Raw genomic sequence first — 25,108 nt, 5'->3', positions numbered from 1 at the left:
CTCCTTTTGTTGGAGTCTCTTGGCTGGGAGCAGTCAGGAGCCTCACACCTGATGCAAATGCAGCCGAGGGGAAACAAAGGCTCACACCTTGTTAGCACTTCACACATACTTAAGAGAGATAGTTTTCACTTTGTTCAGTCCCTGTTTACAAGATATGCATTCACTGTAAGAATGTCAGATGTGTTGGTCTTTCCCTGTATTTAGACAAAATAAATGTAATTTATATCGTGCTTACAACCCCTGAGGTTGCGTTGAAATAATTTAAAGACCACTTTTTTTCTTTTAAAGGACTATAAGAAGAGGAAGTTTATGCTGACAAGAGGCAACATTGTTTCATGTGTAGCTTTCAAAAGTGTGAATCTTCTGCCTAAATCAGGAGGGGTGCCCTATATACTCGAAATGTGCTCCAATGTACTCATGATAGGCATGTTAAATATATATGTGAGGGCTTAAGATCTGATGTCACTTCTTATGATGCCACTTCCTGTCATGTCGCATGCCGTGATGTCACGTGCCGTGATGCCACTTGTATTCTGGTGAACTAGGTTAGTCCCCCACTTCTCTTTTTAGGACTGGTGCCCGGCATTCTTCCGATTATTATTTTTATACTCTTACTTTACACTTCTAAAATGTTGCCATGTATGCTTGTCCCATTTTAAAATCTATATGACAAGCAACTACATGTAAAGGAAAAGCCTGGACAGGACGAGCTACTAACACAGACACCTGGAAACTCGAGAACCTGGCACATTGCAACGACACTTGAATTAATTATTTATGTATTTATTTGGACGATAGGACTTTTAGTTCAGCATTGACTACATCTCTCATCCTTCCTAGAATCATTTGTGATTGTCCCATGTAGTCGAGTTTTAGCGGCGAAATACGGATTTAAAAATAAGGAAAATATAAAAGTGACGTGAATGTATACTGCGCCGATACCAGATGCTCTAACTGTTTACAGCTCGTGCTCCAGTCATGGGTCCTACTTTGCATAGTTGCCTCGCCGCAGAAGCAGGCAGCTGTGCGTCGCTGCACCGAACACAGTGGGCGAGGAAAGAAGCATCGGCTGCTGAAAGCGGTCAGCTGACGCGGAGGGTTGGGCGTGCGCGAATCAGGTGACTGAACCCGGAAAGTCAAGTCATACAGTTGTAGCAGCAGCAGCTTTCAGAGCGGCGTTTTCACAGCGGTCCGATCAACCTCTGCTGCTGTGTGCTTCGCGATGTCGCTGGTCTCGGTACTGTCGCTGCTTTTGTTTGCTGCTGTTACCTCACACCCCGCCACTGTGAGTACCGTCTAATTGACACGCGGTTAAAACCAGTTTATTTTGTGTATTTGGTTTTTGCATTGTTAGCGTATGCTTCTGTCATGTTTCCATGGAGTTTGCATTTACACGGACTCCTCTTCTTCCGCATTGCTTCGTTCGCTCCATGATCCTCCGTTTAGTGTTGGTATTTCCTCGGGCGAAGTCTTGCCGAACATATAGCATGAGGTTGTGCTTTGCTTACCCCGTGCGGACCATGCCAAAAACTTTAAATGGACTTAGACTTGGTGCCAGCCCATTGCTTACCTCTGGTTGGCTTTATTGTCACTCTTGTTTACTTGCTACTTATTCGATGGCTTGCTTTCCTCTTCTTGTGTTTGTCCCTTCCCAGCGCATTTCCCGTTTGCCACCCTCAGATTGGGTGACTTTCATCTTACCATTAGGGTGACCAACTGGCATAGGTGCAAATTCAGGACGGTGAGTGTAAAAATTCAGTACAAAGGGACAAAATTCAGGACAAAGGGTCAAAATTCAGGACAAAAGGTAAGTTTTACAGACCCGTCAGAGGTGGTAGCGCAATAGTATATAAGTAAGTAAATAGACAACCACCTAAGTAAAAGTCTTTATATTAGGTTGAGACAATCGTGCACGTCATGTTTTTTCAGTATGGCCGCAGCTTGCTACCTTAGACGTTTCAAAATTTGCATCTTGCTCCAGCAGGTACATTAGTCACCAGACAATGGTGAACCACACCTGAATATAAGTGAGGCCGCTTTTATTGTTGATTAAAAACTCCTGGATATAAAAGGAGCTTTGCAGTGCCAGCCCCCAGTAACAAAACCACTCTTCTCCCCTTTCTGCCTCCCAGTGAAACATCCAATGCCCGATCCGGCCAGTCCTGCCTTTCTGCCACCCTCCATTGGTGCCTCTCATCTTCACTTAGACTGTCTCTCATGTTTATTTAATTTCTTTTATAGTGTTACTCATCCCAAGTATGTAGGGCAGGGTGTCGGAGTACGTTACATCACACACACATTATATAGAGACAATGACCCATATTAATGTGAAAGTCATTGTATAGGAAATGTTACTTAAGATAATGGGTGCTACAAGGTGTAATCATTTTTTTCATCCATCATTCAGTCTTTCACCATTCATTCTGTCCTTCCATCTGTGTGCCCATCTATATCCAAACATATTCAACCATTTGCAAACCTATCTACAATTTATCCATCCATCCATCCATCATTTCACTCCTCCATCCCTTAATCCACCCTTTCACTCATTCATCATTCATTTACCCAACCGTTCACCCCATCCATCCATATAGTCATCCATCCACTCTTCCACCCATCCATTTACCCTTCCACCCATCCATTCACTTACTCATCCACTTGCCCATCATCTACCCTTCCACCCATACATCCATTTACCTTTTCTCTCATCCATACTTTTACTCATTCACTCATCCATCCATCCTTTCTTTCATTATCTATACATTCACCCTTTCATTCATCATTTCAGTAATCCATCCAGCCATTCACACATTCCTTTACCTATTTACTTTCTCACCTTTTCACATTGTGAACTGAGCCTTTGTCTGCATAGTCGCAGACAGAAGAGGCCCATCAAGAACTTCACCTTGCTGTAGTTCCTAAAGCAAGGGGTGGGGGAGGGTTCACTATGCCCCTGCACATAGGCAATCTGAAAACATAGAAGTCATGAGTCATGCATGATGCACAGTGCCAGGATGTGAGGTGACTGAGATGGTGTTGTTTCCACGGCTTTAAGTGGTGTAAATAAACTTGGGTGTCTCTTCAAAGTGTGTGTTTGATGTAATTAAGGGCATGGTTTAAAACACCTAGGCAAAAAATCTGCGCTTAGCGTAGTCTTCCGCCCTACTGGCAGTATGTTGTTTCTGTCATTGCATCCAGATGTATAACACAGCAAGTATCATTACACCAACAAGAAGCCAGGACTATTGGCTTTGTCAATGGGCGTTAGATGCTTAAAATAAAAAAGCAGTAACCAAGGCTTTGTTGAATATAATATTGCAAATACCTCACTCTAAAATGATGGGACAGTAAAAGAACGATAACCCGTTTTTTTTACCTTGTTTTCAGGCTTCTTTAAATAAACAGTTTTTTCACGTTACAGCATTGGCGTTTTACATTTTTTCTAACAGATTGCCCTGCTGTACACTAAGGTAGGAGGAGGCCGCCACATGCTTTTAACACCCCCAGACTGCCACATTGTCATTCTGAATGTGGCAATCATCAGCCCCATACAGAATGACAATGGGCAGGTGGGGCTGCTCTTGTGCTCCAGGAGGAGCGCGAGGCGCCCCCTTCATGGGGGGCTGAGGCTTCTCACAGGGGAGCAGTGCTGCTCCCTGTGATGGCCAAAATTATGGACAAAAGGCGTCCGTAAAAAGGGATCCTCACGGACAACGGACGTGAGGTCCCAATTACGGACGGTCCGTGAAATTTACAGACGGTTGGTCACCCTACTTACCATTGATCATTGATCACGCTAACGGAACTATGTGGTTTCCTCCTCCTTCCCTTGTGTGCTTCTCCCCGCCCTAATCCCGATCCTGCTTGCTCCCTGTTGCTTTAAAATGTATTTAAACATTTAATGCAAGCCCGATTGTTGGAAAATCTGAATCGTACCCCCACAATCTTACTGACCAAGCTATTACCCTGCCTACTCCACGTTTACTGAATGTGCTAGACGCATCATAACATATGCTTCCCATGTGTGCGTCTCACTTTGACATATTTTTTCAAGAACTATGCTTTTTAGGTCTCGCTGAGCCAGCGCATGTGCTGCGAGACATTTAGTAAGTGAGTTTTCAAAGTGCTACCCACAGGCTTTTGCTGGCCTCAAGCTTGCGTTCACGATCGCATGCACATGCACAGCTGCCATCTGGGTTTCTATAATGGCTCCTCTGCTCGCACTACCCCCTCCCTTCTCCCCCTCCCTCCTCCCCCTCCCTCCTGGTCCGCTTCATTCAGGTTCCTTTGTTTGTACTACACCCTCCCTTCTCCTCCCCGCCCTTGTCTTCAGCTTTTGTTTGTTTTAGATCGCTGTGACTCGTGCTGCTCTGCTCGCACTCTCCCCTCCCTTCTCCCCCTTTGTTTTCGTCAGTTTCATTTTCCTCTTGTATCCCTGTTCTTATTAGTTTAAGCATTTACTTAAGGCCCCGAACACTTGGATTCTTTTTTTCAACAATTTATTTATTTTTCCCTCGCGGTGACATATAGTTCTCCCCCAACAGTGCTGCGGTTCGCGTGCTCGGCCATGTTTTCTCGGGCTCTGCAGCAGAATGAACTTTAGCCAAGCTTGCTGGGAGAGACCAGACACCAGGCGCGAGGGAGGAATTGGGGGCGGCGCTACCTCTCAGCTCCACCTCTCACACTTTTGTTTGAGGGCAGGCCCTGGAAGCAGCGCGGCATCACGCGCCCTCATACAGTTCATTAAAGTTTACAAGATATTTCTTTCAATTACTTATTGATCCAATGTTCCTATCCGATGTCCGCCTTCTCCACGCCCTTCCCCCTCCAGTGTCCCTGCCTACTCCCTTATTTTATTCACATAACCCTTGCTGCCCCCCTGCCTACTCTCTTCTTGTATTCTCATACCCCTTGCAGCACCCCGCCTACTCCCTTTTTTTTTATTCTCATAGCCCTTGCTTCCCCGCCCGCCCCCCTCGTCATAATATCGTGCTCCTACTTCTGTTCTCACATTTTATCAGGCTTCTTTCTTGCTATTACGTCTTATGTTTACGCTTCTATCTCGCCTGTCCCCTGCTGACTGCCTGTCCCCCTTCATCAGTGTGTCCACGCGCCTCTCCTAAGAACCGGTTCTCATGCCTCTTTCCCGTTGTTTCCCTCCTCTCACCTTTCCCCTTCATGTTCCTTCTACCTGTTTACGTCTTCCTCCCTCTGCTTTTTAGGTCTCGTGGCGTTAACCGCGCGAAAGCACGGTCTCGCCAGAGACCTATAGTCAGTGACGCAGCTTTCCAGGAGACAGGACCTGGCTGCGCGCATCTCCTCTCCAAGAAAGCGATTGTAACGGACCACGCGCACGAGAACGTGCACTCCATTGAGCAGGCCACAATTCCCAGAAGTCCTGCCCCACGATAGGTTTCGTTTTCTATCAGACCTGCTCTCCATGTTGAAAATGCCGATCCGTGCCTTGTGCTTTACCGGTGATGGTGCATGTAATTTCTGGGGGGCCGCGTTCTCTCAGCAGTGTGTAAACTAAATATAGGGCAGTCGCATTCTTTCATGTTTCTGTCTTTGTCAATAGTTTCTATGATAAGATAAGGTGTTGCTGGTGGACAGATGCATTTTATTTTGGATGTTCTCCATCTGAAATAGGTCTCCCAAAGCACCTATTTGTGTCATTACAGATGTATTGTAACTGAAGCATGCGAATTGTAATAAGATTGAGCGTTGACCTTGCAATGCTGAGATCAAACAGCAGAAGAGCGTCCTTGTGATGTCAGGCTGGAGCTGTTTTCTCTTGTGAGCAGGACGGTAAGCTTATGTCTCTGCTATGTTGGTTTGTAAAGAGTGATTTATTTTGGTTTATAGGTGTTTGTTCTCCGTTAAAAGTGATACACGGTGAAATATACCCTGATCTACAGGGAAATTGTGATGTTAAAAGGCAAGTCAGTATGGTTGGGGTTGATATAACGGAGTGCTGTTAATTTGCAAGCGCTTTGGTATACAGCTTTGTTGCCATGTATTGCGCATGAAGATGTCCGGGGTCTGTCTAGTGAGATTGTTTGAGAGAATTTAATTGTAAGTTTAATTGGAAAGGTTTAGTGTAGTGATCGCTGCTAGGTAGATGGTGATCTTCGATAGCCATTTCGGGCATATTGGAAGCATGTTTGGTGATGAGGTCTGACTATTGTGTACTGACTTGGTGGTTGTGCAGTGTGTCTAAGACTTGGTTGCTCCTTGTAGCATATTTCTTGCTATTGTATGGCAAATGTTAGGCATCTTGTTTGTTCTACAGGAATGTTGTGGTTAGAAGAGGCAATTCCTGAGAAGGCTAAAGAGAACAGCGGTATATGGAAGCTGAGTATATGTGGGCGTGCCAAATTGAACATTTCTTTTAAATGTTTTGTTGGCCAGAATAACCTAAGGGGGTAGTTGTCTGAAACCCCAACCACCTTCTGGCAGTGGCAGCACTCGAACCTCAGCCAGCTGCCTTTTCCTGATTAATATTATGGTCAGGGCTCACAAGCTACAGAGGGAGATAAGAGTTATAGCTGGGATGATTGGTACACTCGCCTTCATTTTCCTACGTGCTGTGACCTCAAATGCTCTGGTATTGACTTGTAGTAGAATGCCCCTCACCATTTAAAAAAAATTAATATTTTTATTGAACATAAGCTTGGCAAAACAGGTATTCAAACATTCAGCGAGTCATCTTTATAGGAGTATCCATGACATTGTACATTTTCAATATTTACAACTTTATAACATTTCTGCAACAAATTCTTTATCCGTAATAGCCACAGCTCAGCATCATCCTGAACCCAATCCTTAGCCCCATAGGAGCGTGTTGTGGAACCTTTCTGGATTGGTGATCTCCTCCCCCTCTCCCCCCCCATTCTTCTATGTTCGCATGGACCTCAGTGCCCTCTATATGCCATCCATCTGCCCCAGATCTTGTCCCACTTCTTTTGGCAGCCCCCGCTTTGGTTCACCACTTTGGCCCTCACCATTCTTGAGAACGATGCTGTGGCACTCCCTGAGCTCTGAGGCCTGGCTGCTGCCGCTGCGGGACTGCGGTGGTGTCCCCCATTTCACTGGCATCCGGGGACCTGCAAAGTCACTGCTGGGGCCCACTCATCTCCGGATGCACTGTTTCCCCGCGGGGTTGGCCTGGACGGGAGCTGGAGGCGCCTGCTGACCTCCTATTGCCCAGCCCCCACCGAGGCTCCGTGAAGCTGTGAGGAGGTGGGTGCACTTTCTACCGACGGCTGAGGTGCAGGGGGTTCCCGGTGCCACTGATCTGTCCGTGGCCCCTCGCTCCTTTTCGTGCTTCGGGGGGTCCTGTTTCCTGCCCTGCATCCCGCTTTGGCTCTACTTCAACTGGCATAGCGGCGGCACATAGGGACATCCAGTGGAGGTGCAGGAGAGCATACCAGACGGCTTAAGGTCCGAGCCTTGGGGTGCCTGTGGGTTGGCATCTGGCTGGTGTTATCGGCCACGCATGTCTAGCAGCGGGGATCTCCCGGCACGGCATTGACACCTAGAAACAATTTGCTTTTGATATGATCTATATAGTCCTGTACTCTAACATCTGCCCATATTTATGTTTTGACGTATTGAGTGTAGGGTTCTTGATCAAGTGAGTGTGATGGGATTTGCTAGGAAGGTGTGTAGCTCCATGCCGTGCGTGAGGTGCATCATCAGAGTTGTGTGAATAAAAACTGCGTCAGCCTATGCCTGAGGTGCATCATCAGAGCTGTGTGAATAATAACTGCGTCAGCCCCGTGTCTGAGGTGCATCATCAGAGCTGTGTGAATAATAACTGCGTCAGCCCCGTGCCTGAGGTGCATCATCAGAGCTGTGTGAATAATAACTGCGTCAGCCCGTGCCTGAGGTGCATCATCAGAGCTGTGTGAATAATAACAGCTGTGAGCCCGTGCCTGAGGTGCATCATCAGAGCTGTGTGAATAATAACTGCGTCAGCCCGTGCCTGAGGTGCATCATCAGAGTTGTGTGAATAATAACTGCATCAGCCCCGTGCCTGAGGTGCATCATCAGAGCTGTGTGAATAATAACAGCTGTGAGCCCGTGCCTGAGGTGCATCATCAGAGCTGTGTAAATAATAACTGTCAGCCCCGTGCGTGAGGTGCATCACCAGAGCTGTGTGAATAATAACTGCGTCAGCCCCGTGCGTGAGCTGCATCATCAGAGCTGTGTGAATAATAACTGCGTCAGCCCCGTGCGTGAGGTGCATCATCCACATTGCTCAGGTCCCCCAAATTCCTGCACTCTCTACCACACTGCTTTGAAGAATAGCATACTCTTGCACACACTCTCACTGCTCACCAATTCAAAGTTTGCTAAAAATTTTATGCAACGCATTGTCATACACTATGCCAATAACTCAAACTTTAATGCTGCGAGACCTATTGCATTGTAAATGCTTGTTATTAATCCTTCCATTGCTTATTCCCATCTATCGTTTCCTTACTCCTCACTGCCTTACACCTACATCTGCCAAGTGAATTAATCCTACCACATACACCTCTTGACTACATACTCCTCCTGGGTCTTCCCTCCCTCTACTTCTTCACTCTGCTTACATCTGCTCTACTTTCCTACTGCCCTCCCATGCTCCACTTAATGTGCCCCTCAGTCTTAAAATGGCATCCTCTGCACCCCGCTCTCCTCCTACGCCTGTCTACTCTAGGCCTAAACCTGCCCCTCCCACCTCCCCCCGCCCCACCTCTTTTCTGCCCAGCCCTGCAGCGTGGTCATGCCGCTGCCACCTCCTTACTGCCCCAGTTCTATTCTGCACACTCCTGCAGCACTGTCCTTGCCCCACGCAACCTTCCTCCTAACCCATCTCTATTCTGCCCACTCCTGCAGCATGGGCATGGCCCTTCCACCTTCCTCATTAGTCCGCCGCAAATATGAGCTCCTAGTCAACAACTGCTGTAGGTGAAGCCAGCCTCTGACGCTGCTGCTGATGGAAAGATTTTTATTTAAGAAAAACAATTAGGATGACCATATTTTGAAAGCCAAAAACCGGGACGTTTTGCAAAATAGAACAAGCATTGGCATAGCAAATAGGTCTCGGCTTTGGGACCTTATAAGTGTTTAGCCATGCAGCAGTTAATGTTGCAGTAAGGATATTGTACTGCATAACTAAATATTTATAAGGTCCCAAAGGCAAGACCTATTGGCTATGCCAATGCTTGTTACAGATGGTGCAGAGCCTAATCTTGCATATGTTGGACACTACTTGTAATTGTTAGGCTTGGCCCTCTCTGCAGGATAATTCCCAAACCTTTTGCCATCACCCTCCTGTTTTCTGAACCTATTAATTTGGCTTTTAGGATTCTGTTCTCTTTACCACTGCTATCCAGTGCTAAAGTGTTTGTACTCTCTCTTTTAACCATGATAAAATTGGTGTACACCAAATTGGCACATTTAATTTACTTTTATGCCCCTAGTAAATTGGTACTACCAGTGCCCAGTGCCTTTAATATAAATGCTATTAGTGGGCCTGCAGCACTTTTTGTGCCACCCACTCAAGTAGTGGGTTTAGACATGTTGTAGGCCTGCCATTACAGCCTGTACGTCTCCCTACGTCTCCCTCGACCCCAGGATATCCATTCCCGGAACCGCAGGAGCACCGACAAGAACGCTGCCACCACAGGACACGAGTTGCCCCTCACCCAGTCCCATCTGAAGAACCCCAATCGATCACGGAGCACGCTGCAACTTAGAGCGCGACCGACTCCGTCCTGCCTGACTTTAAAATGGCGGCCAAACCAGGACATCGCGCCGTGAAATTCCTGGAGGCATTCCGAAGTAGGCACAGGGGATTCGCACCTTAGCACAAACCCTGAAACTGCCTCCTGCCCCAGACCTCTCTCAGAGGTGCTTACTTTCAAAACCAGAGTGCCTTAGTCAACCTCCCCGCCCCGCCTGTCCTCAAAATGGCGGCCCTGCCAGTACAGCTCGCTGTGAAACTCCTGGTCACAATCACACTGGGGGCATCCTGAAGCAGGCGCAGGGGAATCTCACCTTGGCACAAACCCTGAGACTCCTTCCTGCCCCAGACCTCTCTCGGAGGTGTTCACTTACAAAATTGGAGTGCCTATTTAATCTCTCGTTCCACCGGTCTTCAAAATGGCGGCCCCGTCAGGACAACTTGCCTAGAAACTCCCGGCCACAATCTCTTGAAGGTCGTCCTGAAGGAGGCACAGGGGAGCCGCGCTCTGTCACAAGCCCAGAGACTGCCTCCTGCCCTTGGCCTCTCACAGAGGTGTCCACTTGAGAAATCAGAATGCCTCACTCATTCCCACTGTTTCGCCTGACCTCAAAATGGTGACACAACGAAGACAGATCATCACAAAACCCACGGCCGCAACCACTCTGAGGGCAGCCTGAAGTAGGCGCAGGGGATTCGCACCTGGCCACAAGCCCAGAGACTGCCTCATGCCCGTTTGCCCGTTTGTCCAGAGACTGCCTCCTGACTTTTTGCCTGACTTCTAAAAAGCGGCGCAACGAGGACAGATCACCCCGAAACCCACGGCCGCATCCACTCTGAGGGCATCCTGAAGTAAGCGCAGGGCATCCACGCCAGGCCACAAGCCCAGAGACTGCCTCCTGCCCCCGCCTCTCTCCTGGATGTTCGCATGCCTCACCGGACCTCCTAATTTTATCTCCCTGTCTAGCCTGACTTTAAAAGGGTGGCCCAGCCAGGATGGCTGTCTCGTAACTCCCGACCGCTAGCCTCTCGTGGAGGGGGGGGGGGATCCCAGACGTAGGTGCAGGGGAGTCGGGCCTCGCCTCCAGCCTTGGAGACCACCCCCTGCCCCTGGCCTCCAGCAGTGTGTCAACTTGCAGATCCGGAGTTCCTAACATATCCCAATCGGTCTTTTCTCCTGACTTTAAAAGGGCGGATCACCCTGAGTGCACAGGTCCCAACTGTGGGTGCATCCCGAAATAGTAACAGGTGAGCCGCTCCTTGTCACAAGACCTGGTGACCCCTCTCCTAGGTGTTCTCTTGGCGAACCAGATCTCTTAATTCCCCAATGCTCTCACCTCCTGAGGTTCGCTGGGCTACTAGATTTACCCAGCACAAAAGGATCACACAATCTGACACCCCAGCTATAATGCCTTCCATCACGACAACCACCTCTAATCCCCTCTCCTCTCCCTTCATAAAACGGCATGGACCAAACTCCTTCTCGATCACCCCCCCTCACCAACCTCGCACCAAAATCAAAAAAATCCCTCAAACACAAACTGATCAGGCAATTCCCCGAATCCCTCTTTGCGGACGTATATCACTGTTCCTCGAAAGGTCAAGTAAAAATGGACCTCATCTTCCACACAGTTAGACCAGGTTATTGGATCTCCACCCTGAGAGCAAAACACCAAATCACCAAGACGACCCATAGCTACAAACTCTCATTCTACTCCCCAAACCACTTGCCCCACTAGGGGATCATATCGGTGACCATCTACTCCAATGGCACAGTCTTGATCCAAGCCAACAACGCCAGTCTTCAGGCTTTTGATCTCCTTTTCCCTTTGCTACATACCAACACCACCCACGCTCTACCCCCCCAAACGCTCCCTGCCCACCAGGGCCACCAGCCCCCAATACTGAACACCCTTCCGATTCCACCCCCCGGGACCACAGTCACGCTCACGCAACCCTTAACCCTCCGCAATCCCTCCACCACCAAAGACACGGTCCCGCCCCCTGCTCTAGTCCATTCTCCAGAACTACCGGCGATGCTGAACACACCCCAATCAGCACCGGACGACCGCAAGACACGCCATAAGTCTCCCAATCCCCGGTCTCTACCATCCCACAAGAAAAACCGACTACCACAACCCGACCCCCCCTTCCTCCACCCCAGACCACAACCCAAACAGACAACTTAATTAACACCAAAAGACAACGCAACTCTATAATCTCTTCTCCCCGACGAAGAGACCCCATCCAGAAGTAACTCTCCCCCACTCAGGAAGAGACGGATTGCCGCCTCACCCGTATCGAAAGCCAAGTCGCCATTATAATACAAGGCCTGAATCTTATCCTTACCAACCTCTCGATACTCCACAACCCCCCCTAAGCACCCACTCCACCCCCTTCTCCTCCTCCCCCACACACCCCAGGCCAACCAAGCCCCCGCCCCCTAGCCAGTCACCTTGCCCTTCCTCGTCCCAGGCCTGGAGACCGAGTAGATCTACGGAAGCCATGCCCTCGGAGGAAGCGCTCGAGCTGGCCTCATCTACACCACCCCTTCCACCCACGTCCTGCAATCTACTATTCAGGTAATCACTGGATTCAGAAGTGACCACTCCTTCCCGAACCCCCCTAGACCACCAGCCTCCCTCATCAACATCCCTACTGAACCAAAAAGAGACTCCCCGCACCAACTGCATGCTCATAAACTGCAGATCTGCCATGAAACATGCTACAGCGCTGGCAGAATCCATCCTCAACCATGACATAGACGTAGCCTTCATCACCGAGACCTGGCTAAACGATTCCACCCTTCCTATCCTAGATATGCTCGTACCTCCGGGCTTCTCTATCATCAAAAAAGATAGGAAAGACCAAAAAAGAGGAGGCTTGGCAATTATCCACAACAACAACTTATCAATGTCCGAAATTAATACCTTTAAATACTAACTCCTTTGAATGCCTAACTGCCAACATCAAAACCACCAACAACGATCCACTGCATTACCACCTCCTATACCATCCCCCAGGCAACACCGCCACGTTCATGGAACACCTGTCAGACCTGATCGCCCAATGTTCTCTCCGAGAGACCAACAACCTCATTCTAGGCGACCTCAACCTCCACTGGAACGACGAGTTGAGTCCTACAGTACAATTCATGAATGAGCTACTACACTCCAACAACCTTACCCACCACTGCTCAAAAGAGACTCACAATAAAGGGGCAGTCCTGGACGCCATAATCTCCTAACATGACGCAATTACTATAGACCACATCCTTCCGGTCGACTGTTCAGACCATCACCTAATCCAATTACACCTCTCTCAAACGATCTTGTGTCAACCCTCCATCACAGACCCCCCTACATGGTCTAGGAACCTATCGCAGATCAACACAGCTGATCTAGAAGAAAGAATACCCTCCCTCCTGCGCATCTGCCCGGACGGCCTCTCAACTGCTGAACTTACTTCACACTACAACATAACCGCGTCCGCCATCTTAGACCAACTAGCACCCATGAAACTGAAGAAACCTAGGAACACCCCATCCAGAACCTGGTTTAACTAGGAAATCAACGAGGAAAGAAGACAACTTAGAGCCACAGAACGTCTCTGGAGAAAGAATCTCTCCCCCAGCCGTTGTGAAGAACTCAGATCAGCAAGAAGAAGGTATAAAAAGCATATCAATAACGAAAAAAAACAACTTTTTCTGTACTGCGCTGGACAAGGCAAAAAACAGACCAAGAGACCTCTTTGACATCATCGAAAAACAAACATCCAAGCCATCTACTACCCATGTCCAGCCATCTAAACCCTATGTGACAACTTTGCCATCTTCTTTAATGAAAAAATCTCCAAGATCGAACTATCACTCGACATCAACCTCCATCCTCCCGGCAAAAACGGCATCTCAGCAACCGAAACCACCTTTAGACGGCGACCCGAAATGACTTGGTCTTCCTTCGACCCCATTCACGAAGCTGAGATCCTCAACTTAATCTCCCCCTCCAAGCCCTCATCCCACAACCTTGACCCCATTCCCTCCCAAATGGCCAAAGAACTGAAACTCACCCTTGCACCACTGTGGTGCGATATCTTAAACAGCTCCCTAAAAACTGGCATCATACCAGACTGCCTCAAAGTCGGCCAAGTTACACCTCTTCTGAAGAAACCAGGCCTAGACACTAACAACCGGAATAACTTCAGACCAGTCTCCAATCTCCCCTTCCTAGCCAAAATCCTAGAAAAATGCGTGCTCTGCCAACTGAACAAACAGATTGGTGGTAGTCTAGTAGATTAATATTGTCAATATTGTCAATCAGGCATTAGAAAAGGCTGTAGCACCGAAACCGCAATCCTCAACATCGTGGATGACATCCGCAACTCCCTTGATTCAGACCATTGTTGTCTACTCATCCTCCTAGACTTGTCAGCAGCCTTTGACACAGTAGACCACATGCCTCTTATCAAGGTTCTCAAAGAGTGGGTAGGTGCGGACGAAGTGGTCCTTCAATGGTTCTCCTCCTTCTTTCAGAATCGCTCCCAAAGCGTTAAAATCAAATCCTTTACATCTGACCTTCTCCCCGTGACCAGAGGTGTCCCCCAAGGATCCGTTCTCTCCCCTCAACTGTTCAACATATATATGGTACCCCTCACCACCATTCTGAAAAAAACGAACATCCCTTTCCATCTCTATGCAGATGACACCCAGATCTACTTGGAAACCTCCTCCTTTAACGACATTCTAGGACTCAAAAATACTCTCAGAGAAGTCCAAGACTGGCTATTAACGAACCACCTTAAACTCAATCAGGGAAAAAAAAAGATCCTCATCTCCAACAAGGAAGAAAAACCGCAAATCGTTGAATGGGTGAAAGCAATCAATGCCCTCAGTGGGAATCTCGCCCTGACAAACACGGTAAAATCACTTGGAATCACCCATGACCACAAACTATCCATGACTAACCACATCAAGAACTCCGCTAAGAGCGCCTTCCTCAATCTGAAGCTCCTCAATAAAATCAAACCCCACATTCCTCCTAGGGACCTCAAACAAGCCACCCAATCACTGGTGTTGTCTAGACTGGACTATGGGAATGCAGTCCTCTCCGGTACAGCTCTCTCCCACCTAGCACCACTCAAAACTACCCCCAATGCGGCTACAGAATGGTCTCCGGAGTTAAAAAAATTTGACCACATATCTCCCACACTCAGGGATCTAAAATGGCTCCCAGTGGAGATGCATGCCAGCTTCAGAACTGCCTGCCTTACACACACACAGCCCTGCACACAGGGAAACCAGAATACCTAGCTTCGAAGCTCAAGAAAGCCGGCCAGTCTAGAAGTCTCAGGAGTTCCAACTCCCTCCTACTCATCCCCCTGAAAACGCGCAAACAAAAAACCGCAGCCCGCTCTTTTGCAGGCAACGCTCCTAAAATCTGGAACTCCATCCCTGTGGACATCAGAACTACCGCCTCCTTATCCAAAGTTCAAGAGCCGCCTAAGAGTCCCCTACCTCAACCGTGCCTTCCCGAACTCAATTACGTGACTCGCACGCTTCCTCCTGGCAGTCGCCTGTCATCGCGCACCTACTGCCTACCCCATCCCCTCTCCCTAACCCACAGCCTTGGATCTTCACCGCTTGGAAAGAATTTCAGCATAAAACTTTGACTATGCATCGAGAATACTATGCATCGAGAATAACTCTTGCCCGCTCTATCTCATCGGCGCACCTTGGATCCCTTGATCTCTCTACCTCAATGTCGCACCTCAGGCGCTCATCACAATTTTAATCTCTGAACACTTATGATTTCTATTTTGCTCTATTGCCCTGCAATTTACTACTCTCTCCATCCTGCTGTAAAGCGCTCCGATACCCTCGGGTCTAGCCAGCGCTATAGAAAACTTCTAAAATCAAATCAAAAATAAAACTGCCATTCCGACCTGGCACAACAGCAGGCAATTCAAATTCCCAGCAAGGGAATTCAGGGGAGCTGGTTGGTGAAGTCTGTTGTCCCAGAAGGCAAGCTCAATCTTCAAGCCCTTGGAGATCTTCTACAAGATGATGAAAGTAGCATAAAGTTCCTTTCTCCTTTATTTTACAGTCAGGCAACCACTGCAGGCCAATCCCCCAAACAACACTCAGCTTAGGGAAAGTCTCCTCCTTCAGTTTCTCTCTGGTTCCTCTCCTCAGCAAAGGTTCTTCTTGTTTCCCAGAAGTGATCTAAAGTTCTGGGGTCTAGGTCCCCTCTTTTATACACAAAAATACTTTACTTGATGCTACTTTCATCATCTTGTAGAAGATCTCCAAGGGCTTGAAGATTGAGCTTGCCTTCTGCTGAAGTCTCAGGGATAACAGACTTCACCAACCAGCTCCCCTGAATTCCCTTGCTGGGAATTTGAATTGCCTGCTGCTGTGCTGGGCCTTTTGAGAGACTGTGTGTCACTGGGAGCTGGAAGCGCGACTCAGGCAGAAGAAGCGTGTTGCTGCCACAGCTGCTATTGTCGTATCACCGAGTAAGGTGTCGCTGCTGTGGCCATTGCATCACTGAAGCGCCTCGCATCACTGGAGAACAGTGTCGCCGCCGCAGCAGATGCCGTTGCATCGCCTGTCGCGGCTCAAAAGATTCACTGAGTCGACGTTCGCATCAAGAAGAAGACGCCATTTTGTTTCATTGCACCGGATCATCATCGCATCTCCGCGCTGCTAGTCGCATCGCCACAGAAGCGCAGTAAGAAAAAGACGCATCACCTCCCCAGACGGAGAAGAACTGACGCATCACCTCCCCTCCGGTAAGAAACCAACACATCACCCCCCCTTCGGTAAGGAACCAACACATCACCTCCCCTCCGGTAAGGAACCGACACATCACCTCCCCTCCGGTAAGGCACCAACACATCGCAGTCCCCTACACAGCAGTAGAGAACAGACGCATCACCTCCCCCGGAGTAAGGAACCAACTCATCCCCGTTCTTGCGTGTAAGGTACCGACGGATCACCTTCCCTGCAACTCTTTTGTTTGTGTCGCTTTGCGCATCCAAAGGTACTTTGAACGTAAAGTGTCGCATTTACCATCTAAAGAGAACTAAGCTATTTCAACCATTCTAAAGTACAGTATTGTGCATTTTTGTCGTTTGTGGTCTTGTGTTAAGTCTATATAAAGAATACTTTTTTTTTATATACAACCTGTGTGGTGTCCATCTGTAGTGTTGTCACTGTATTACTGTATGTGTTCACAAATGCTTTACACACTGCCTCTGAGATAAGCCTGCCTGCTCGTGCCAAGCTACCAAAGGGATGAGCAGGGGCTATTTTAGGAGTGTAGCCCCTTACCCTGACTAGACGAAAGGGTCCCTATTTGGTCAAAGGTACCTACCTCTGCCAACTAGAGACCCCCAAATCTAACAGGAACTTTGTTTGAACCAGTTTCTTGTTAGACTTTTTTTATATTAAGTGTGTGTTCACATAAAAAAGTCATATAAAATATTTGCAAACCTAAGTTTGTTTTGAAAATGTGAGTTTATGAAATTTTCATGGGATGTCAGGAAATTCCGGAAAAAGGTATGCAAATTCACATAGCTGATATAAATGATTTTTACTTATACCCAGGGAACGTCACAGAGAACATTTGAAATTGACTATGACCACAACTGCTTCAGCAAGGACGGGAAACCTTTTCGATACATCTCGGGTAGCCTCCACTACTCCCGTGTGCCATCATTCTATTGGAAAGACCGTCTTTTAAAAATGAAAATGGCGGGTTTGGATGCCGTGCAAACGTAAGTACTTTTAACACAGCGGTCACAATGGTATCATGTTATATTACTGTTAGAACGTGCATCAAAGATATGCAACTAACTCGGGCCCACATCTCATGTAACCTCATAAAACCTTACGCTACACAAAGTGTTAAACATGGCAAACTGATTGATGTTTACAAAGAAACCAGCCAAGTGACCTTAACAGCATATTCACATAGGGCCACATAATGCCAACCTCTGGTAGTCTAAGATGTAAAACCAAAAAGACACGCAGCCAAAGACAATGGAAAGTAAACCTAGAGGGACCGCTGCTGAATCGGGATTGGCCTTTGGACTCCGCCTGGGATGGGCAAACCATGTTGCTGCTTGTATCTCGTGTAGCCTCCCCTACTCCAGTGTGCCATCGTTCTATTGGAAAGAGAGTCTTTTAGAAAGGATAATGGCGGGCTTGGGTGCCGTGCAAACATAAGTACTTTTAACACCATGGCATCATGTTAAGGTACTGCTGGAAAGTGAGAATATGAGTGCTCTTTGGAGGGCGATGTTTTCTTTATAGATGATAATTACGTTTTGCTGTACTCGACCCTCATTTAGCAATTGTGTCATGGACAATCTGAGGTTAAGTGTGCTATGAATTCGATACGCATTTTAAGAGGATGAACATTTTCAAACAAAGTAGTTTTCCTCTAAGAAAACTGATGCTTAGCACGTTTACCTATGTCCCACTCGGCTGAAAAAGTGAAGTATAGAGAGTGAGCCATTTTCCATGTTTTTATATATTTTAAACTTGAAAAGAATTCTAGCCATAGTCTGACGCCGTTTAAGATACAAATGAATTGGAGCTAGCAAAAGCCCCCAAAGCAAAGAGCTGAGCTCCCTCGTTCCAGATTCCGAAGCTGTATGGATCTGTCTGTACGGCATGTGTACATTACCCAGAACTTGTCACCAATTTGATAACATAGCGGGTATGGAATAATGATGCTACTTAATGATCAAACAACCTGAAGAACTTCCATAGGGGTATTCCACTTCCAGATGTTTCCCACGGGGTGTTTTCTAGGGTGTTAGTTGATTCCTTTGACAGGAGCTTGAAGGCATGCTTATGGAGATGCTGCCTCCCCTTTAATTCTTTATTTCTTGGCGAGCTGTTTTTAGAAGTAGAGATGTTTAATTACTTTTGCATCTAATCCTACACCTGTTCTTTTTGTCAATGCCCATTCTACTTTTACTCCTTAATAACCTATGGCCCTATCGTGTTGAACTCTTTTAAAGCTCCTGGAGTAAACACATCTTGCATGTGGAGTAAGGGGGCTTGGATTAGTGCCTTAAATTTTAAATGACAAAAAATGACTCCAGTCCAAATAGGTCTGGACCCCACACTTTTCAATATATATATGGCCCCACTAATCACCCTCATCTCATCTTTTGGCATAGATACCATTGCATACGCAGATGACACGCAGCTCATTCTGGTGCTGGAGAATGACACCTGTGAAGCCGAGACTAAGCTCCAAAACTGCCTCACCGCCACATTCAGATGGATGAACTTAAATCATCTCAAGTGCAATACTGGGAAAACTGAAATTCTACCTATCGGCAAAGGAAACACCTTTAACCCCTCATCGTGGTGGCCTGAGGATGCGATTGCCCCCCCCCTAGTATGGCCTCCTCAGTCCGTAACCTAGGGATCAAATTTGACCCCTCCCTGAGCTTCAAACAACAAGAGACAGCCGTAGCAGGGACCTGTTTCGGTATTATCAAAGGGCTCAGGAAATTTTTCGACCAAATTCCCATCTCCGCAAGAAAGACGGTCGCAGTAGCCCTCATCACCTCCCGCATCGACTACTGTAATCGTCTATATGCAGGGACCAACAGAGAAGTCTGCCACAAATTACAAATGGTACAGCATGCCACAGCCAGACTAGTGCTAGGATGGAAAAAGAGAACCTCGGCCACAGCAGCAATGAACATCCTACACTGGCTGGCCATCCACAAAAGGGTTTCAAAAAGGGGGTGGTGATGGACAGAGTATCTGAGTTAATCAGAACACTGCTTCCCAGTCAACAGATCAGGGCTTGATCCATCACCGTTTTTTAGCTTACTGCACCATCCCAGTTCAGAACCTGGCTATATGCAAATTAGTCTGTCCCTGGCCCAGTGCATCATGGGAACAGGGCAGACCAAACTACCAAGCCAATTCTTCACTGGAAAGGAAACAAGCTTCCGGGGACCGGTTTCTGGCATTACAGCCGTCTTCGGCCCGGCTTGCTTGAATCCTGATGGTGCAGTGAGCAAGGGACTCATGTCTGAGCATACCCTTCCACACTCATGGTGGCCAAAATAATTTCAAAAAGGGGGTGGTGATGGACAGAGTATCTGAGTTAATCAGAACATTCCTACCCAGTCAATAGATCAGGGCTTGATCCATCACCGTTTTTAGCTCACTGCACCATCCCAGTTCAGAACCTGGCTATATGCAAATTAGTCTGTCCATGGCCCAGTGCATCATGGGAACAGGGCAGACCAAACTACCGAGCCAATTCTTCACTGGAAAGGAAACGAGCTTCCGGGGACCGGTTTCTGGCATTACAGCCGTCTTCGGCCCGGCTTGCTTGCATCCTGATGGTGCAGTGAGCAAGGGACTCATGTCTGAGCATACCCTTCCACACTCATGGTGGCTAAAATAATTTCAAAAAGGGGGTGGTGATGGACAGAGTATCTGAGTTAATCAGAACACTCCTACCCAGTCAACAGATCAGGGCTTGATCCATCACCGTTTTTTAGCTCACTGCACCATCCCAGTTCAGAACCTGGCTATATGCAAATTAGTCTGTCCCTGGCCCAGTGCATCATGGGAACAGGGCAGACCAAACTACCAAGCCAATTCTTCACTGGAAAGGAAACAAGCTTCCGGGGACCGGTTTCTGGCATTACAGCCGTCTTCGGCCCGGCTTGCTTGAATCCTGATGGTGCAGTAAGCAAGGGACTCATGTCTGAGCATACCCTTCCACACTCATGGTGGCCAAAATAATTTCAAAAAGGGGGTGGTGATGGACAGAGTATCTGAGTTAATCAGAACACTCCTACCCAGTCAACAGATCAGGGCTTGATCCATCACCGTTTTTTAGCTCACTGCACCATCCCAGTTCAGAACCTGGATATATGCAAATTAGTCTGTCCCTGGCCCAGTGCATCATGGGAACAGGGCAGACCAAACTACCAAGCCAATTCTTCACTGGAAAGGAAACAAGCTTCCGGGGACCGGTTTCTGACATTACAGCCGTCTTCGGCCCGGCTTGCTTGAATCCTGATGGTGCAGTGAGCAAGGGACTCATGTCTGAGCATACCCTTCCACACTCATGGTGGCCAAAATAATTTCAAAAGGGGGTGGTGATGGACAGAGTATCTGAGTTAATCAGAACCCTCCTACCCAGTCAACAGATCAGGGCTTGATCCATCACCGTTTTTTAGCTCACTGCACCATCCCAGTTCAGAACCTGGCTATATGCAAATTAGTCTGTCCCTGGCCCAGTGCATCATGGGAACAGGGCAGACCAAACTACCAAGCCAATTCTTCACTGGAAAGGAAACAAGCTTCCGGGGACCGGTTTCTGGCATTACATCCGTCTTCGTCCCGGCTTGCTTGAATCCTGATGGTGCAGTGAGCAAGGGACTCATGTCTGAGCATACCCTTCCACACTCACAAGGGTGCTCTTTAAAATTCTACTGATCCCCTTCAGGGCTTTCAATGGAAAGGGACCCAACTATATACTGAAAATGTATAAGCACTACAGCCCCACACGATGCCTCAGGTCCCAAGGGGCCAATCTTCTCACCATTCCCAAATTCAGACTCAAGACCAAAGGAGGAAAATCCCTAGCGGTACTAGGCTCCAGGGCCTGGAACCTCCTTCCCTCTCATCTCCGTCAAATCCCTACAGAAACTATTTTCAGAAAGGCCCTCAAAATTTGGATTTTTACTCTCACCGAACAACAATGCAAAAACCTTATCTAGTACCCCCCCTCCCTCCCCTTCCCCTTACATATCCACTAGGGTCCTAAATCTCTTTCTACAGCGCAAAGATGCTCCTTGAAGTGCAACCTGCGCTTTATTAAAAAACCCCATCATCATCATCATCATCATCATTAGAATATAATAGAGAAGCATCAAATCACAACTATGATCTGCCCTATTGGGCCCTCATTCTAAGTAACACTGGATAGATCTGCAATTACAAATGCACAAGTAGCGGTAATTCCTTAGTACAGGAAAACTATGGTCATCCGGGTTCCTCCCAAAGAGGTCATTGAGAAATGAGGAGTTACCAGGGAAATCAGTATTTCGAAACCTTGTTTCCCGGTCAATTTTCCATTTGTGGATGGCTAGTCACCTGAATCTTTCACCTACCTTTAGCTGTTGAAATGACCAGTTGTGAAACCGAAAGAATATGATATTCTTTATAAGGGACTTGGGGTTTAATGTTAGCATTTGATTGTGTTTGTCTGTGTCTATTTTTGTTTTACAGGTATGTTCCATGGAACTTCCATGAGCCTGAACCTGAAAATTATCAATTCACTGGAGACCAAGATATAGAAGCCTTTCTAAGACTGGCGAATGAGCTCGGTTTGCTAATTGTCTTACGGGCTGGACCCTATATCTGTGCAGAATGGGACATGGTAGGTTGCTATTTAATAGATGAGAATTGTTGACTACTATTCTTCATTGGTGTAAACTTAAGGTGTTGAAGCAGTTCTAGAGTTTGAACATTTATAACTCAATTCACAAAAGTTTGCCAAAAATAGTCGGAAATGTAATCCTATGGAATTTTTGTTACTTTTGGACAACATTTCTCGCTTCTATGGACTTGTCAAGGAATCCTAGAATTACTTATAGTAAACTGTCACAGTGGTTTCTCAGGATTACATCGAGGCCGAATAAGTATGCATGCTGAATTTGGACTTAGTTGAAAACTGATATGGGGCAGTATGGTTTAAGATGTAGTTACCCAAAAGTTGTATTTGTCCAAGTGAAATAACATTTTACCATCAGAGAAACCCCATCCTCCACACCCCCATTAAATTTGAGGTTTCTGTCGTTCACATTCCTGTCTCAGAAATGCATGTAGTCCTTCTTCGACAAGAGTATATTTGCTTGTGTTTTCAGGTTGGGAAGCCATCTTCAAAGGGGTATGTGAATACCTCGAAATGTACAAGTTTTTGGGGTTTGATCTAGTTGCCCACAGCGTAATGTCCAAAAATCTGCGCCTAAATCTAAAATTGGAAATTCCATCATCTAGGTGGAGACAAGGCAAGTTCCCCTGTTATTTGTTATTACTGAGACACCTCATTACTATGCGGATGTAAGGAACAAACACTATGAGTGATCAGCTTCTCATGCGTCAGACTCCACAAATGGTCCTTGTTCTGTAACTCACTCATTGCTGAAACTATTCCTGTCTATGAAAGAGCTATTCATGCAATGCTCTTTAAAATAGTTCTTCTCCCAGCCCTGTTCTACTGTATTCTTTACTATAAGGAGTGCCTGTGGCAGAAGTGCACTATTCAAAAACATGAAATATTACTTAACCCATCTGTTATTTATGTTCAAAGTGTAGTGTAATCAGTTGTACAATTGAGCCTAAAATCATTTAAGATGGTATTTTTTCTAAGTCTACCAATTTTGATGCATGGCTATTAGTGTGTTCTAATAAGACCTCTATTCCTGCAGGGCTGCTGGTATTTCTCCAGACACTAAAATCCCAGCAAATGTGAAAAAGCTAAATATTTACCTAATATTTCTTTTTTTTGGTTAGTCAGTTCAATTCCTTTTGAAATGTATTCAGCCAGATGTGGCTAATCCTGAAAAACACTTTGTGATGCAGTTGAACCTGCACTCAGAGTAATAGTGTGGAATTAATCACCCGAGGGCTTTGACGCTTTCGGCCTTGTTCACCTCTATCACAAGAATAAACTCTCTGATGAGAAAAGGAAGTACATCCTTTAAAGACCGATCTTTGGTTATTTTGACCTTAGTCTTGAAAGCTTTATAGGAAATGGTGTGTGTCTCATAGCAATAATATGCACACACATCTAGTGCATGTGTCTTGATTTTGTGGAATACTGCTCAACCAATCTTCTTGCAGAAGAACTACTTGCTTTTGGTTCTTGGTGTGTCCAAGTAATTACATTCTTGTCAAGTTTTTACGACTGCTGTAGTGACTGCTCTACTTATATTTCGTTTGTAGGGTGGTCTACCTGCTTGGTTATTAGAAAAGGAAACCATATCTCTTCGATCCTCTGATCCAGGTAATGGAATGATTGTACTCAACATAGTTTCTAAAAAATGTATCCATGTTACTTCTATCCTTTTATAGGGCATGGTATGTACTCTACCTCCCTAAACTTCTACCAGCTAGAAGACCTTCAGGGTTGGTAGAAGCACATGCTAGTGAATTCCTGCATCCTCACAGTGAATAATGTGGGACCCTTCTGTCTTCCTATAGTAAATCCTGTTCCCCTGTAGTGTCTTCCACATGGGCTCTTTCGGGCATTGATGGGATCACTCTCTGCTTCTTATCGATATAGTAGCAGTGGACTACTACCTTTCCCTTTATAAAAAAAATCATAAAACTATTAGCAAAAGCTTATAGTATCACAGACAGCAGATTAATTTGTGCAGTTCCATTCATGTGTGCATGTTACAAAAGAATTTGTCATATTGCAGTGTTGCAAAATATCACCAGAATCACACCAAAATCATGTTTTATGCTTCTGAAGCATTTTGCCTGGTTTGTAATTCCATATTTCTTACCAAACTATGCAAATATAATCAAAGTATCTTTTTAGAACCCAATGAAAATTATTATTTCAGTGGATGAAACTCTTTTATAAATGGCCCAGACCAGTTTAATAAGGCACACACTTTAGAGCTTGTTACATAGAGGTAATTTTGTATACACTGCAACCAGGGATGCCCTGTGGTACAGCAGCATCCAGGACAGGGCACAAATTGCCACTCCTCTAGATCTAAGATGTGACTCTCCTACACTCCAGCTATCACCTGCCTCCCTTCTTGGCACATATATCTTTATGACACCCAGAGACAGTTGAAGAACCAACTGACAATTGTAAAGTGTTCAAATTACTTAAAATGTATCTCTGGTAATCAGTGGGCACCATTTCCTTTTTTTAATTCACTGGCTTGATTCGACCAAATACATGGATTAAATGCCTTGGGTGTGGTGGATGATTCTTTTACAACATTGAATTAGCCAGTAATTGTTCGTCAAGTTTTGTAAGGTTGTTTGTTTATCTAATAAAGGTGCTTTAACTTGTGGGTAGTCCCATTAGTGAGGGCGGAGACTAAGTTCCCTGCCCTGGTTTGTACAGTACACACTAGTAGGATGTGTGAGAAACTTTCACCTCTTCTCTAAAGAGCTGCTATCCTTGTAGTACTTTTATTACTGTATTCAGTAAGGCGATGGCACTTTAAATGGTACAGATACATGGCTTCTCGTTGTTGATACTGTACCTTAAATCTGGCAGCATCAGCACTTCTTGGCAGGGCTCTCATACTGGAATGGGAACCCTTCCGAGGAGGGCTGCCGTACTCCAA

The 25,108-nt window shown here is 46.6% G+C and overlaps 1 protein-coding gene across 2 annotated transcripts in view; it reads left to right on the top strand.

Moving 5' to 3' along the window:
- The first annotated feature begins 1,116 nt into the window (after positions 1-1,116).
- Positions 1,117-25,108, top strand: part of GLB1 (galactosidase beta 1) — a 316,597-nt gene continuing 292,605 nt past the window's right edge. Inside the window, exons 1-4 of one of the 2 annotated variants that reach the window (XM_078688334.1) lie at positions 1,117-1,285; positions 17,343-17,512; positions 22,020-22,170; positions 23,739-23,799. In XM_078688334.1, the coding sequence (XP_078544460.1) occupies positions 1,223-1,285; positions 17,343-17,512; positions 22,020-22,170; positions 23,739-23,799 (445 nt within the window). In that variant the 5' untranslated portion in view covers positions 1,117-1,222. The remainder of the gene's footprint in view (positions 1,286-17,342; positions 17,513-22,019; positions 22,171-23,738; positions 23,800-25,108) is intronic. The other variant, XM_078688335.1, reaches the window with a different exon arrangement.

Source organism: Lissotriton helveticus, chromosome 4_1 (assembly GCF_964261635.1).
Source record: "Lissotriton helveticus chromosome 4_1, aLisHel1.1, whole genome shotgun sequence".
Classification (NCBI taxonomy): Eukaryota; Metazoa; Chordata; class Amphibia; order Caudata; family Salamandridae; genus Lissotriton; species Lissotriton helveticus.
The sequence above is the reverse complement of the archived record's forward strand: the minus strand, read 5'-3'. Positions and strand labels throughout refer to the sequence as shown.